A 15,888-nucleotide genomic window follows, 5' to 3' on the forward strand; every position below is an offset into this window, starting at 1 on the left:
CATGGCATTAGCACTGAAATTCAAATCTTGCATTATAACCTCGGTATATCATCCTGCTTTGTTTTTAAGGCCAGAAAGCATCAACTAAATTAGGAAATAAACTAATGAGCAAAGAAAACAATTTTTACTCTAAAATAGCATTATTTGGGGATTCAGTTCTCCCTTTTACACTCTCCTAGAGACCCCTCTTAAGAAAAAGGTTAGTGACTCCAGTGTCAGGAGTCAAACTTACTACCTGTGTAGAATTTGCCCCACTTTTTTAGTGTACAACCAAGGGTCCTTTCTGAGACGATGGCCGGTCTGTTTTAGCAGATTGCCTTAAAGAGTAGAAAAAAAATAGGTCGTAGAGACAGTGAAGGGAAGGTATGGACCAAAGTTGTTCTTTATCTACTCCTTCAATGGCCACAATAGCTAGGAAGCTGACCTTTTGTTTGTATTGATATGATTTTAGTTGTTTTATGTTCCTTGTTAGTCTATTTTTACCCCACAGGATAAACTTACTCAGCTGATCTGAGTGAGTAGATGAAGGCACTTTATGTTGGAACATTCTATTTAAGGTTGAGGCAGGGGCAAGAATTAGGGTAGAAATTGATTGTTGAAGGGCCTTTTGCAATTTCTACTTTCCTAAAACAGAACATCTTTCTTATTCAGCTACCATTAACCTTTATTTAGAATGGAGTAAATCACTGGTTTCACAATTTATGTGATACACTAAGGCCTGCTGGTGAACAGCTTGTCTTTTTACCAGATGTCATTAGTCACAGTGTAAATGCAGTGCCTAGAATAATTTCACATCTTATTGATGGCCTCTCACTGACCTGAGGCCCTCAGTTTTTTCTGGAGAGGGAAATATTATCACTCAGCTCACCTCTGCCTCACTTGCACAGATGTACAGCTTACCAGCTGCTGAAAGCTGTCCACCAGTTTTGCTGAGGGTTCGAATACATGGATTAGTTTATAGATTCCTTGTTGTTCTTGTACTTTAGAAAAGATTCAGTGATATTTAAGTGTTTTCCAAAATTCAACTTTGGCATTCTCCTGGTTCTGGCCTTGTATACTAGGATTATATGCCTTCTTTTAGAGACAAGGTAAAGGAAGAAGACATTGAAAATCTGCAATTTGAGATTTTTCTGTTCTCTCCCTGTGCTGTAATGAAGCATCAGCTTGCAGAAGTGGCTATCAGAGTAGAAGAAGCTGGAGAGGCAGAAGCTTACATCCTTGCAGTGAGGGTTGGTGAGCACCTCTGCCCCCTTCCCTGCTCTCCACCCATCTGACAGACTTCTGCATTAATATACTTGAGCCCTCTGAAGCCATCAGGACACTCCAGAAGGCCCAGAATAGATGTGAGCGAGTGAAGCGACACCTATGGAAGATGTAATTATGAACTAAATGCCTGTCCTTACACAATACCTGAGAAAATGGGATCGGACTTTATTCCTCATCCTCAGAGAGATGTCAGGATGGTCAGTACTTCTTCAAGTGAGAAAATGGAAGAATGAGTGATAAACAATATCCAGGGGTTTGCGTGAGATACAGCCTGGCTCTAGTGCTGCCATGTTCTTGGGGAGAAGAGACAAAGCAGAGAGAGTTGAGGATTGTGCTCACTGATACAAGTCTTGAGGAGCCAGCCCCTCGGCCTTCTTCCCATGAATACAAAGATCACATGGGGCTCCTGGGCTCAACCATATGGTAGACTCTGGATTTTACAATCCTTATGCCACCCTTATAGGAAGACTCAAATAAAGTCTAAAACATGTCTTTTTCCAGACTTAAAGGGCCTAGTTGTGTCTCTTCATTTTGTCTCTTGATACCTCAGTCCTAGACAAAGTCTAGATCAGAATTCTTGAGGCTTTAGCTTCCAACATAGGTCTATTCCACCCAAACCCTTGTCATAAGAATAAGTCTCTGAATCCTCTGAAATGTAGTAAGATTTGCAGTTCATTCCCATGAAACTGGGACCTGCCTGTTTGCCTACTTGTTCAGGGACTGCAAAGACTTCTGGAATTTTTATAAGACCCAATATTTGTCTAGGATTAAGAATTTCTTATTAAAAAAAAAGAATTTCTTATTATCCAGTTAGCCATTACCACTTTTGATAACAGTGTATAGTACTACAAATATACTACTTGTCGTCTGGGATGCGCAGGCCTAGTAGTAAAAGCTTTAGTTTTGTGGGACAAAAAGCAAGCTCTGAGTAGTCCTAAGCAAAACTGAGAAGCAGGAGACTTTCTCCTGTCTGATCCACTTCCTCTGTCAGTATTCGTCTCTTCTTTTATAATTGATTGGTTATTTTTATCCCAGGTATCATTTATTGAACGGCGTTAGTAGATGTACCCTCCTATCAGTCTTATATATTCTGTTGTTCTCCCCATTTCACATGGTGAGGAGATAGGGGACTGAGGCTTATGGCATACAGTAACCTTCTAGCAGTCACAGACTCAGGGAAAAGCAGGACTGGACTCGCTTACGTGGAATGTATCTTCCTCCTAGCATATTCTTTCCCATCTCTGCTAGGACGGCGCTGAGGAGGTAAAAGTAAACTGAGACTCAGCCAAGATGTCAAGTGATTATTAAGATTTTTATGCGGCAACCACTTAAATTGATTATAACCACTTTGGCTTTGCTTCTGCAGATATTTCTCTTTTAAACAAGACAAAAACAAAAGCAAGCCATAGAGATAGGACTGTGGGTTAGGGCTGTCATTAATGCAGGGACTATCAGAGATTCCTCAAGTCATTCCAGTTGGTAGTTCTATGTTGATAAGCTAAGTAATCCTTAGTAGAGTTCTATGTACATAACAATTATTAGCTGATTACAGTGTAATCAAAATATTCAGTGAATGTTTAAATTAAAAACTATTACGGTAAAAGATCCCTTACTCTTAATCCCTTTCAGAATATTCCCCCTTCCTTTGAACATACTTATCCCATTGCTCTTGCCACTTTCTGAAGCAGTTCTGGAAGTCTTCTTTCATGAATGTCTTTATGAGTTGTAATAAAAAATACATTGAATGCTGCCGCCACCAAGTGCTATGCAGCAGAAAGGCAGGCTCATAAAAACATTAAGGTGTGTCCTTATCTACCTTATTCACCGGATCTGGGATCCTGTGACTTCTGGCTCTTCTTCAGAGTCAAAATAACCATAAAAGGTAATTATTTTGAATAGATTCAGAACATCGAGGCAGCTACAATACAACTAAAGACACTCAGGAAAGAGGACTTCTAGAACTGCCTCAGAAAGTGGCAAGAATGATGGGTTAAGTGTGTTCAAAGCAAGGGAGAGTATTTTGAGGACAAATGTCAATGTACCTTTTACTGTAATAAACTTAAAAACACATTAACAGTCTGTTTCAATCATACATTATAAAACTCAGTCCATCTTCTCATTAAGTGTAAGGTGCATAAGGAAAGCTGCTTTGTTTAATTTTACCCTATGACAGCCTCCATACATCTCCATATATGTATCTGGAAATGTGAAATGTTCACTGTTCACAGGTCAGGTTTTTGTCTTAGATTTCATACAACATATAGATGTATACTTCAAGAGAAATTAAAAAATGACACTTACTTCATGGAAATTTTGTGTTTGGCTTTATTTTATCAGTGTTTCAAAGCAACCAGATAGGAAGGCGAGCTTGCCATGTTGTATTTCATTGAAACACTTTCATGATGTTTTATCTTGTTTGTTTTTTTATCACAATTTTAGTGCAAATATACTTTTGGATGATCAGTTTCAACCCAAACTAACTGATTTTGCCATGGCACACTTCCAACACCACCTGGAACATCAGAGTTCTACAATAAATATGACCAGCGGCAGCAGTAAACATCTATGGTACATGCCAGAAGAGTATATCAGACAGGGAAAACTTTCCACAAAAACAGATGTCTACAGCTTTGGAATTGTAAGTGTCAGCACTTGTAAGTTAACAAAGGATTCAGAGTTTATTGCCCAGAATGTTGTAAACTCTAAAAAGACATTTTTAAGAGCTTTAACTTATTCATTTTCTATCACTCATTATCTTATACATTAATTTTGAGTAATCAGTGAAATAAAATATGAAGTATCAGAACTGTATTGATTGTCGTAGGTAATAATTCAACATATACTGTATATGTATCCACACGTACAGTTGACTTTCTATATTCCTTGTAGGTAATAATGGAAGTTCTGACAGGTTGTAAAGTGGTGTTAGATGATCCTAAACATATTCAGCTGGTAAGAATTGTTTTCCTGTTGGCACCTATTTTCTGGTGGTTTTTCTGATTGAGTTCCATGTGATAAGGTTATGTCCTCCTCTTCCTAGCGGGATCTCATTATGGAATTGATGGAGAAGAGAGGCCTCGATTCATGTTTGTCATTTCTAGATAAGAAAGTACATCCCTGTCCTCGGAACTTCTCTGCTAAGCTATTCTCTTTGGCAGGCCAGTGTGCTGCAACTCGGGCGAAGTTAAGACCAACAATGGATGAAGTACGTATATACCTGGTTCTATTCAAACTGAGCCATGGAAAAATCTAAGCTGGATAAATTACGTATCTATCGTCTTTATCAGTGAGACAAATCTAGCATCCCATAGAGAATTCCAGCCTAAAGATAATGTTTCCAGGTCAAAAAGTCACATCATTTGGTACTCAGGTAGAGGTTGTTATTGGGTGGAACCAGAACATCCCTAAAATTTAATAAAAGTAGTTGGGAGGAAATATTTTATTCAACATTCATGAAGATATCTGGCCTTCTAAAATATGTCATGTATTTCCCCTATTCATTTTTCAGTTTATTCATTTGTCCGTAGATGTAACTAATCAGCCTTCCATCTGTCTGTTTGTGTATAAATAAATACCAATTTAATGCCCACCTTGTATGTGCAGAATTTGTATTGGGTGCTGAGGATAAAACAGTGGTTATTACCTGCCAGGTCATAGTCAAGGGGCAGTCAGGTCACTAAACGTGAACTTCTTGTCCAGCAGGATAAGCATAGCAGTAGACTGAAGCTCAGGCTGTGAGAATGTAGAGTCAAAATATATATCAGCCCATGGCTGTCCAGGAGTTTCTTGATGGAGGTGACAGCTTTGCTGTGATCTGGAGATGAGGTTGGGGGTAAGCAGCAGGAAGGACAGGAGGACATTCTCAGCAGAGAGAATCAGCACCCATGAAGGTCTCTGTGTGATGGAGACCCAGAAGTGAGACTGCAGGCAGTGCGTGATCATGGAAGTGGGGTGGGAGAGAGGCAAGGCTGTAGTCACTAAAATAATACAAATTTCAAGTGGTAAGGGTATCTGAGTCTCATTCTAAAAGTTTGGATTTTGTCCTCAGTCTATTGTGGAGCTATGGAAAGGCTTTAAACAAGGAGTTGGCATAAGAGTATGTGAAGAGCACTGCCCTGGGAGTCACAAAAGCATATTCTAGGCCTGACACCACCAGGAATAGCTGCACGGGCTTCTGGGCCCAGCAAGGAGTTATGAGCTGTGCCTTGAGTTATGAGCCAGGAGATCTGGTGTCAGGCATCAAGGCTGTTTTTTACCATACTGTGATATTGATTCCCTTTTCAGACCCTCAGATCTTTTATTTGTAAAATCAGAATAATGTTGTTATTTGTATAGATTAAATGAAGCAATATACATGAAAACACTTTCAGGTGGTGAAACTCTACATATTGTTAAAAATTGTGTGTGTGTGTGAAGATATATTTTATCAAGGATTCTCAAATTTGGCTGCACATCTGAATCATCTGGGATGCTTTTGAATTACAGATTCCTGGACCATCATCTTCTTAATTTTTTTTTTCCTGGTACCAGGGATCAAGCTCAGCACCTTAGGCTTGCCAAGCAGGCATAGCTCCACTGAGCTACATCCCTGGCCCATCTTCTTACATTTTGAATGAAGTCATTAGGTTAGAATCAAGCAATCTGTATGAAGTGAATGTTTACATTTTTAAAAACTATTATAATGAAAGACTTATTGCCATTAATTTCCCTCAAAATATTCTCATTCATTTCGGCATGCTTATCCCATCATTGTTGCCACTTTCTAAAACAATTCAGGAAGTCCTCATTCATGAGTGTCATTGAGAAGTGTGATCAAAACTATGGTGAATGCTGCTTCCTAGTACCATTCAATGGAACGGCAGGCTCACAAAAATATTTCTTGGATCTGACATTGTGTGACTTCTGGCTCTTCCCCAAAGTCAAAATGACCATGTAAGGTAAATATTTTGAATCCATTCAGGACATCAAAGTGGCCATAATAGTGTGACTGAAGACACAAAGGAGAACTTCATTTACTTCAGTAAATTTTTAAAAATTTAAACACATTTATTGCATTTTTCAGTCACATTTTTTATTTACAGAAATGCTCCTTTCAGGTGATTCTATAGATCGGGTCAGCATTGCATCTTGCCCTTCCATTCACCACTTGTTATGGTTGGTGTAAAAAGTCCACTCACAGCCACAAAGCTAATTGGTGGCAACTCCAAGGCAGAAATCAGTTTGCTTGATATTTATTTCAGTGTAGTTCCTTTGATACCTTATTTCAAGTCACTTGGTGTGCTCCTCAAAATGAAGGGCTTTTGCTAATGTTTAATTAAGGTCTCTTCTAATTCCAAATTCTGAAGTTAAACTTACTGCATGAAATGAGAGAATATTCTTTATAGGTAGAGAAAAACAAATGAAAGGGATGTTATTCAAGCTTAACTATGTTTATTTGCTTTCTTTGTTAATTAGGTCCTAAATGCTCTTGAAAGCACTCAAGCCAGCTTATATTTTGCAGAAGACCCCCCCACGTCACTAAAGTCCTTCAGGTTTCCTTCTCCTGTATTCTTGGATAATGTACCAAGTATTCCAGTGGAAGATGATGAAAACCAGAATAATCATTCACCACCTTGTGACAAAGGTTTGAGGAAAGGTAGAATGACGACTCCAAACATCCCTTTTGAATGTAGCCAGTCTGAGGTTACATTTCTGGGCTTGAACAGAAAGACACGGAGTAAGAGAAATAAGGGTACTTGCAACATGCCCAGTTTTCCTTGCGAAAGTTGGTCCTCAAAGCATACAGCTTCATCCCAAGACATACAGGCCACTGAGGTAAATTTGGACTCTTCCTTTGAAACCCCAAGCCATTCTTATGACTTACAGAAGCAGGCCAGTGAAGACTAGGTGCTCCTCTGAATTTTTCTGGAATAAACACGAACAGTACAGAAAGGAATAAATCTCACCGGAAGGCAAAGAAGAAAGCAAGTGTTGGTGAGGCACCTATGTAAAGGGTATCACCTTGGGGAAAGCATGGTCCCCATGAGCAATGCTTGGAGAATGACAAGTGGTACATTTGGGTTATGCAGACAAAGAGTAAGGAAAATTTCATTCCTACCCAAGCAAAACCAGAGTGACTTAAACAGATGTTTTATCAGAGTAACTGCCTCACGATCATACAGATTAGTCATTCACAATTACTCAAGACCCTGTGATCTGACATAAGCCAAACAAAACAATCAAAACCTACCAGAAAGACTGGATTCTCATGTCCAGCATCACCCAAATGAATCCTCAGAGCCCTCTCTGCTAAGGGCGTTCAGTTGGATCCTATTGTTTGGCCTAGTTTGCTTGTGAAGGAAGTGCATAATTTGAAAATGTTAGTAGATGTCTTTTAAAAGAATTGCTTTTTTCCTGTGACTGGCCCTTTGTACTTTTGTGTTATCAAACTTACCTTTCTGAAAATGAGCTAGGTTTGCCCTTGGGTAGGTAGGGCTTGTTCTCTGCAGAGACTGGATTCCTACCCAAGATCTATCTGTATTTCTTATTTAAACTCTTAGGATAGTTTATTACATACAATTTCGTTGTTGACCATTATTGGTGATTTTACTAACTCAGAGACCTATTGTATCCTGAGTAGAAGGTATGACATTTTAATCAAGTAATTGTTATTGCTGAGAAAATAACTGGTCACCAGAGTCTAGGTCAGCTTTTTTTGAGTTCTATTCTGTGCCTTCCAACTGTGTGCCTTTACTCCTACTGTGTTTTTGGATCTCCCCTCTTGAAATCCTAATCAGTTGTCAAGCTCTTTAAACTGTCATCCTCCAGGAAGCCTCCTTAATCTCTCCAGTCAGAAGTGTTCACTTTATCAGCATTTCCAAAGCAACTTATTTGTATTTCTGTTTTATGCTTGTCATTTTCTGAATTATATCAAAGTTGCTTATGTCATCCTGTCTCTTACTAGACTGTAAATGCCTTGTACTGTATTCCTTTTCTATTGTTGTAGCAAATTATCACAAATGTAGTGGCATAAAATATCTCAGTTCTAGAGGTCCAAAGTCCTTCGCATTCCTTCTGGAGGCTCCAGTAAGCCACCTGCATTTCTCACCTCATGGTCTCTTCCCATTAAAATGATCTAGAAGGCTTGGTAAAAGCTCAGCTTTCACAGCACCACTCATTGTCTGATCATTCAGTCTGAGGTTAGAAATTGGCTAACTGGTTCCCAGGTGGTCCTCAGGCTGCTGAGGTGAAGCACGCTGAGAACCACTGCCTTAACATTTTCTCACATTCTTACATATTGGCAGATTCTACCATATTATTTTATGAGAAAAATATCATTGTTTTTGTATTCACTGTCTTACCTAGGATATTGGTTAGCTTGGAGTGGGAGCTCTAGAAATGTTGTTGACTAATTGTTTTATTAACTATATCACCTTTCTAGAGTGTCTATTTTGCACATCTAAAAACTAAGTCAGATGAATTGGCAGTGATCTGATTAATGATATGATAAGCAGATGCTACTGTGGCTGAAAAGTACTTAAATCTTCCATTGAGTGATTCAGACCTCCTGACTCGATTTGGTGCATGTTAATTGATAGGAATAAATCTTACAACCTGCTATAGGTAATCAGAGGGTACCTTCATGGCTTCCTTATGTGGAAACTAGGATGCATGAAGAAACCAAGAGTGAGCTTCTAGCCTCTGGTCAGCCAACATGAGTAAAGAATTTCACTTATCACAGGGAGCAGTAGCACACACCTGTAATCCCAGCTAGTCAGGAGACTAAGGCAGGAGAATATTAAATTTGAGACGAGCCTGGACAACTTAGCCAGTCTCTGTCTCAAAATAAAAAGTGCTGCAGATGAGGCTTAGTAGTAGACCCCCTGCCTATCATGCTTGAACCCCTAGGTTCCATCCCCAGCACCACAAAAGTAAAATAAAAATAATTTACTTATCTCCGCCCTTAGCATAACAGAAACAATCTTCTAGGCAGATCCTATTTTCTATGCTTCTTAGAGTTTTTGTCCTGTTTCATAATTACCTAAAAATATGGAGAAAATATTTTGTTGTTTTGAAAATAGGTATGGAATTTCTGACATCATCAGTTTTCATGACTTTTTGAGTGTTGCAGTGATCTGTGACTTACTGAATAATAGTGTAGTTTTATGGGTTGGTACACCAGCCTGTGTAGGACCACTTTTAAGACCCATGGTCCAGTGAGGCTAGGATACAAGGTTTATCACCAGTGGCATTTACTACGTATCCTTTAGAATCAGGCACTGTGTTAGCTAGCAAGTTGGGATCCAAGTAAGGAGCAGTTTAGTAAGCAGGAAGGTGTCTACTCAAGTTACCTGTTCGGTGACATCTGTTATTTGAGCCATACACCAGTGGAACAGAAAGTAAATGCTGAAAGGTAGAGGATAAGAAGTAGATTACTATACACTTTTGAGAGAGTGAATCCTGAAAAGAGAGAAAGAACAAAGAGAAATAGAAAAGATCAGTGAAGAAGCACTTCACAATGGTTATCCCAGGAATGGGGATGCCACCTTGCCATCTCTGGGCTGGAAGGATGGGCAAGAGTGATGGGAACTGGATGTAGAGCTTTTGGGTGTCTTTTCATGCTTAGTCCTTACAGCTACCCTTGAAGATGTGAATATCACCTCATAGATGAAGAGACTGACTCACTAAGGTCCTCCCAGATTTGGAAAAGGTAGCAAGATTTGAACCCACATTTGTCAGACCCCCAAAGCCTGTGATCTTGAATACCACATTGCACAAAGGAGCTACTGAGAGTTCAAGCTTATGGAAGGGTGTGGATATGAAAAGTGATTTGTCAGTTTGACATATTTGTGGTAGGCATACAAGGGTTGTTACCACTTCTACATTTTTCAGTATCCTGCTCTGCTAGAGACATGTACTTCTGCAGTCATGAGACATGTACTTCTGCAGTCATTTGATGTGACTTAAGTAAATCCATCCATCCATTGATTCACTGAATAAATATTTATCAGTGGCCTCCTTTGCATCAGGCACTGTTGTAGGAGCAGGGTACATGGTGAAAGTCAAAACCAACATAGATCTCATCCTCATGGAGCTTATACTTGAGTGAATAGATCTCAGCATGTTCTCCAGTCATAGGTCCCAGGTTCTCTGTGAGCTTTTCTTAAGGGATTCAGACAAGTTTCCTCCTTGACTGTTGTATAGCTCATAATCCCAGAGTGCCTTGTTGCCTTACTGTTAGTGTACTCTAGGCAGTGTATGGCATATTTTGTGGCAATGGCGACAGTCCCTATTTTTTTTATTAGAATTTCTTCAAGGTATTTGTTTGGCTACTGATGGAATCTTCAGCATGCTTTTTCCAAAGGGTCTGGTGTCCTACCCAGTTCTCACCTCACTATGACATAATGCTGGAATTGCCTATAGAATTATTTTTCTTCCTTCACAAAATTGAAAGTTGGCTGGGGACAAAGGCTATGTCCTGCTCATTTTTGTATCCTTATTGGATAGCATTCTACCTGGGATGTAATATGGCCTGATAAATATTTGTAAAATGAGTGAATCAAACAGTTCTTCAAAATGTCTTCAAACCTATTGGTATGTATCAGTGATGGTGAACTGATGGCACACATGCCGCAGCAGGCTGTTTGGTATTATTGAAAGCTCTAAAAGGTTTGCCATCACTGGTATATACTATGTCAAGACTATAATCCAGATTGCACCCAGTTTTTCTTTCTAGTATCCATAATATCATCAGTTATTTTCTTACATAGTTCCATTTCACCGTTCTTGGATGAAAATTATTACAAATATTAATATCTGAGATATCTTTGAAAAGAGGAATTTGACCTTGTATATGTTGCATACAAATTTTCCCTATAGTGGGAAATAGTCCCAAACCATGTTAAGCGATGATAAACCAATATTTTGGCAGAGAATGAACTGCTGTTTGTTGTGTTTTGTTCCTGTCTTTTTGTCACAAAATATTTTTTTATATTTGATTGTCTTTGGGTTTGACTTACAGATATTTTTTGAGAATCACTTTTATGCCAAAGAACTGTATTGCCTACCAAATTTATGAGCCTTTTCATGAATTATCTGCCTTGTTATAATCTTTCGCAGTCATCTCTATAAATAGCAAGAGAATATTTAGAGTTTTTCTTTGGTTCCTTAACTTTAAAATATTCTCAGAAACCAACATTAACAAGAACAAAAGATAATGGGGTAAAAAGAGCTTATTTGCAGAAGATGCAGACTCAGTTATCACTGTTGTATGCAGTAGTGTATGAGGTATCATTTCACCTTTAAACAACCTATTCAGCTAGATTCTGTTACTGTGGAACCAAGCAAAATGAGCCTAAAGAGTGTCAACTCTTGTCCTGAGTCACACTACTGTTGGTTTGGGAATGCAAACTAGACTCTTCAGTCAAATTCAAGAAGTATCTGCCCTGAAGAAAAGTAACAGAAATTAAAAGTATCTCCTACTTAAAAATGAAAACAACTAACCATAAGTATATGTGTGATTATTATTTTCTTCTTAATTTTGTTCTCCCAGAGTGACAAAGCATAAAGCAGTTGAGAAGAATATGAGCCAAGCAGCATTGTTCACTGTTAGCTGGCATGAAAATTGGTACAACCATTCTAACAAACAATTTGGCAATATGTAGCAAAACTTTTACTCAGCAATGTGTTTTTGGATTGATCTCAATAAAAATTACACAGCTGTGTAAACACGAGCCCAAAGATGTACTTTGTGGTGCCTATGACATTAAAACATTGGAAATAACCTAAATATCCACAGTAGAAGATGGGTTAAATAAATTGCAACACATATATGCAATTAAATTGTATGCAACTGCCATAAAAATTACTTAGATTTATATTTATTGCTATGAAAATCTGTTTATGAAATATTATTGAGTGGAAAAGCAGACTACAGAACGGCATGTTTAATATAAGCCTACTTAATATTGGATGTTTTAACATAATATATGTTTATGTTTCATAGAGAGCCCTTTGCCAAATGTTAATGATTTTTCTTTTCTGGGCTACAGTATTTAATCTTTATTTAGATCTTTATGTATTTGAACATTTTATAATGTGTATCATTTTATTATCTGAAAAGAATAAAGCCATTTTTATTTTGGAAAATATTCTCTACATTTCTACATTTGTTTGATTCTTTTCATGTCCTTGGTAACAATCAGGAAGCAGAAATAATGCTTCTGTCCTATTGTCCTTTATTATTTCTTGCTTCCTACCTAGTGTCTGAAGCTATCAAATGTATTTATGTGGTATCCCCTGAGTTGTCTTTGAGAGGACATTCAAAAAGCAATCTAAAAGGCAAAAATCAGAGAAGCTGAAATACAAAACAGATCACAGGGTACAGCTGAGAGTATTTTGTAATTAAATATTGGTTGATTTTGATAAAATCTTTTAAATATTACCCTTAAGATTTGGCCTTACAAATCAGTACTTTAAAGAGTTACCTACAGTTGTATGAACAGATCTTTGAGGAGATAAATTTTCTTTCATAAAATATTGAATACCCAGCCTCATGCTCCACTATCCATTTTTAGTGTATATAAAAGCTTTAATGTGCTCAATTTAGTAGACTCTTGGCTGTAGTTATCAGTTAGAAATAAAACTTGGAAGAGTGCAGACAGTGTGACTGAACACAGTGCATTTCTGTAGCAGGTAGAGATGGAGCCTATGTAACATTGCTAGTGGGATCTGCAGTAATGCATTGATTATAAAGGAAAATAGCAAGGAATATTCCAGGGGAAAATACCAGTTCTAGTAAGTTCTATGTGGAGGGACTGTTTTGTGGACATAACTAAGTTACACAGTGTGTAAATATGACATAAACATTTCTAGACAAATCCAGCTAAAAGAAAGGAGTGGTAGATATTTAAGAGCATAATACAGTGACAGATTTGTTCTTTTGATAAGAAATCAATGCATTGTGTTTCCTAGAAGGGAAATTTCAGGTGAGACCAACTGTACAATTCATTACTACAAAGATTTCAGCAAGAGAAAAGTTAGGGAATCTAACTCACATGCAGTGTAAAACGGAACCATTTCTAAACACATTGAAATGAGGTATAAATAACATCTGACTTTATAATTATGATTATGATTCATAAATATGACTATGATTGACTTCATAATCTTAATGTGTTATTCACTAATGATGATTTCATGTCATTCTGAAAGTGTATAGGCTAATTATATTCCAACTGTCAAACCTTTAAACATTGAATCTTGTGATACTTTTTTTTGGTGCCAGGGATCGAACTCGGGTCCTTGCGCTTGTGCAGCAGGCAGTGAAACCATTGAGCTAAATCCCCAGCCCTCGTGATATTTCTTTTAATGATTGTAACTCAAGATTTTTAAAAAGAGCAGCACTGACTTGAGCCAAAAATAGATATTAACCTGTGACCTTTTATTTTTGTTTCATGTACCCTGGAGGAAAATTTAAGACACCAGCATGCTTACAAAGCCAAATATGTATGCTTATATTAACTCATCTGCTGGCAGCTCTAACCTGTTGCTGAGACAGGAGGCAGAATAGACACTGACATTTTCATTATGCATTTGTCTAGCAGTTTGAAGAGAGTGAAACAATTTATGTGATTCCTTGAAGCATGTCTTGGCCATTTAAATGCATATTCCTAATAAAAATTATCACTGTATTTTAGAAAGTGTTCTGACCCATTCCCATCTTTTTCCTATTTCATGCTCTAGAATTATTATTTCAATAGTCATTTGAATAAAACGAAGTAGCATTATTGCCTCATAATTAAAAGGTCTCATCCCTTACAGTGAAACCATTTCACTTTCTATTTTCATTTTCATTCCCTTTACTTTTTCCAAGGGCACGCTGACCTGACACTATCACCCCCTGTAACTGCTCCACATCACAAATCATCATATGGTTTTATTGACCTTATAAAAAATCCTATTATCTGATATCTCTACTGTATTTTTTCCTAGCCTATCTACCACTGTTCTCTTCTTTCCCCATTGACTCCATGTTTTTCTTTGCCCAGGCTGGGTTATGGATTCATCTGTTTGAGCAATCATTCTTTCAGAGAAATAGAGCCACATTAAGAATTTCAAACAAGGAATTTAACATTGGAACTGGATATCAAAGAATTGAAAGGTTAGAAATGAAAAAAAGGGAAAATATTTTAAAAAGGTTCCCAGAGATTAATGACTTTAGGAAATCATTCTCCCTCTTATGGAAAAAGAGAAATGTGGAACTAGGAGCACATGACTGTTGTACAGCTCACAACTTGGCTGCTGTTTCTGAACTGGTGCTGCTGAGGAAGAAAACAATCGACATGCCTCCTAGGCCACCACTTCTGACACAGCCAGAGGCCCAGTAAGGAAGCAGAGAGGAAAACACTTCTCCATTCCTTCCATGCGCCCTAAGGAAAAGCCAGATGGGAAGAGTGTCTAGGAAATGCAAAAATTTTTTCTGAATTGTGGAAGAAAGCTTGAGGGGGCAAGAATGAAGCTAGGGGCCAACAGACACATCCTGCTCTTTGGCTCTTCAGCCTCAAACGTCACCCTTTTACGATCTGTTTAAACTTCAAGTAGCAGTAGTTTATTACACAGATATGCCTTAAGGAAGATGCTGTCCCTCTCCTAAAAGAAATGACACAATTTCTCCTCACAGATCATTTCTAACTCTGGGTGATCTTAATTTTTCTTCCATTTTAATTACACCCTTCTTGAATTTTCTAAGAATAAAGGTAATCACCTACATTTCTTATATAGGAAAAAAAGAGAAAGGAATACATAATTGATCAATTTATACAAATAAATTCAAAGCAAAAAAGCAAATGAAATATACATGACTCCCATAGACTATTTCTGTGCAGTCATAAGGTTCCAATTTATATTTATAGCATGCTTTTTCCATTATCCTTCCAAGTTTCCTTTGCTCTCAGTTGGCACATTGGTTGTTGATTCAGTCAGGATCTCCAGAGAATACAGTCAATAGGCTATATATATAGATATATAGGAGAAGATTTATAATGGGAATTGGTGTCCACAATCATAAAAGCTGAGAAGCCCCATCATCTGCCATCTGCAAACTGGAGAACCAGGAAACCCAGTAGTGCAATTCTATGTGAGGCCAAAGGTCTGAGAAGTGGAAGGGTAGTGGTCCTAGAGCATGGAGATTCATGAACCAAGAACAATGATGTGTGGGGACAGAGAAGGCAGCTCTCCAGTTGTAGAAGACAGAGAGAAATTCACCCTTCCTCTGAACTTGTGTTTTATCCAGGTCCTCGATGAATTGGATGATGCCTAACTGCATTGGTGAAATCAATCTGTCCTCAGTTTTCCAGCCAAATGCTAATATCTTCCAGAAATACCCTCACAGATAAACCTAGAAAGAATGTCTTACCAGCTCTCTCAGTCAAGCTGACTCATCCTCACAGTTGTTTGGGCTTCCTCTCTTCATGGGGGCACCAGACTTTTACTGTGAAAGGTCCTTAAGGGTCCTGTCTTTATTGGGATGCTACAAGTTTGCACTAACACACTACCAGATATGGAGCTATTAGTATGAAGAATTCCCTACAGATTCCACATTTCTCTGTCTTCATTGGGTTGCAATCAATACCCAGAGCCAGA

The 15,888-nt window shown here is 38.0% G+C and overlaps 1 protein-coding gene across 1 annotated transcript in view; it reads left to right on the forward strand.

The window, feature by feature from the left end:
- Irak3 (interleukin 1 receptor associated kinase 3) overlaps positions 1 to 7,391 on the forward strand; it is a 51,784-nt gene extending 44,393 nt beyond the window's left edge. Inside the window, 5 exon segments of the mRNA XM_004861099.4 lie at positions 3,706 to 3,904; positions 4,156 to 4,218; positions 4,307 to 4,471; positions 6,721 to 7,125; positions 7,127 to 7,391. Of these exon segments, the coding sequence (XP_004861156.4) occupies positions 3,706 to 3,904; positions 4,156 to 4,218; positions 4,307 to 4,471; positions 6,721 to 7,125; positions 7,127 to 7,204 (910 nt within the window). The 3' untranslated portion in view covers positions 7,205 to 7,391.
- Positions 7,392 to 15,888: the final 8,497 nt, after the last annotated feature.

This window comes from Heterocephalus glaber, unplaced genomic scaffold, assembly GCF_053883595.1.
Source record: "Heterocephalus glaber isolate CG9 unplaced genomic scaffold, H.glaber_assembly_v1.0 deba00001569, whole genome shotgun sequence".
Classification (NCBI taxonomy): Eukaryota; Metazoa; Chordata; class Mammalia; order Rodentia; family Bathyergidae; genus Heterocephalus; species Heterocephalus glaber.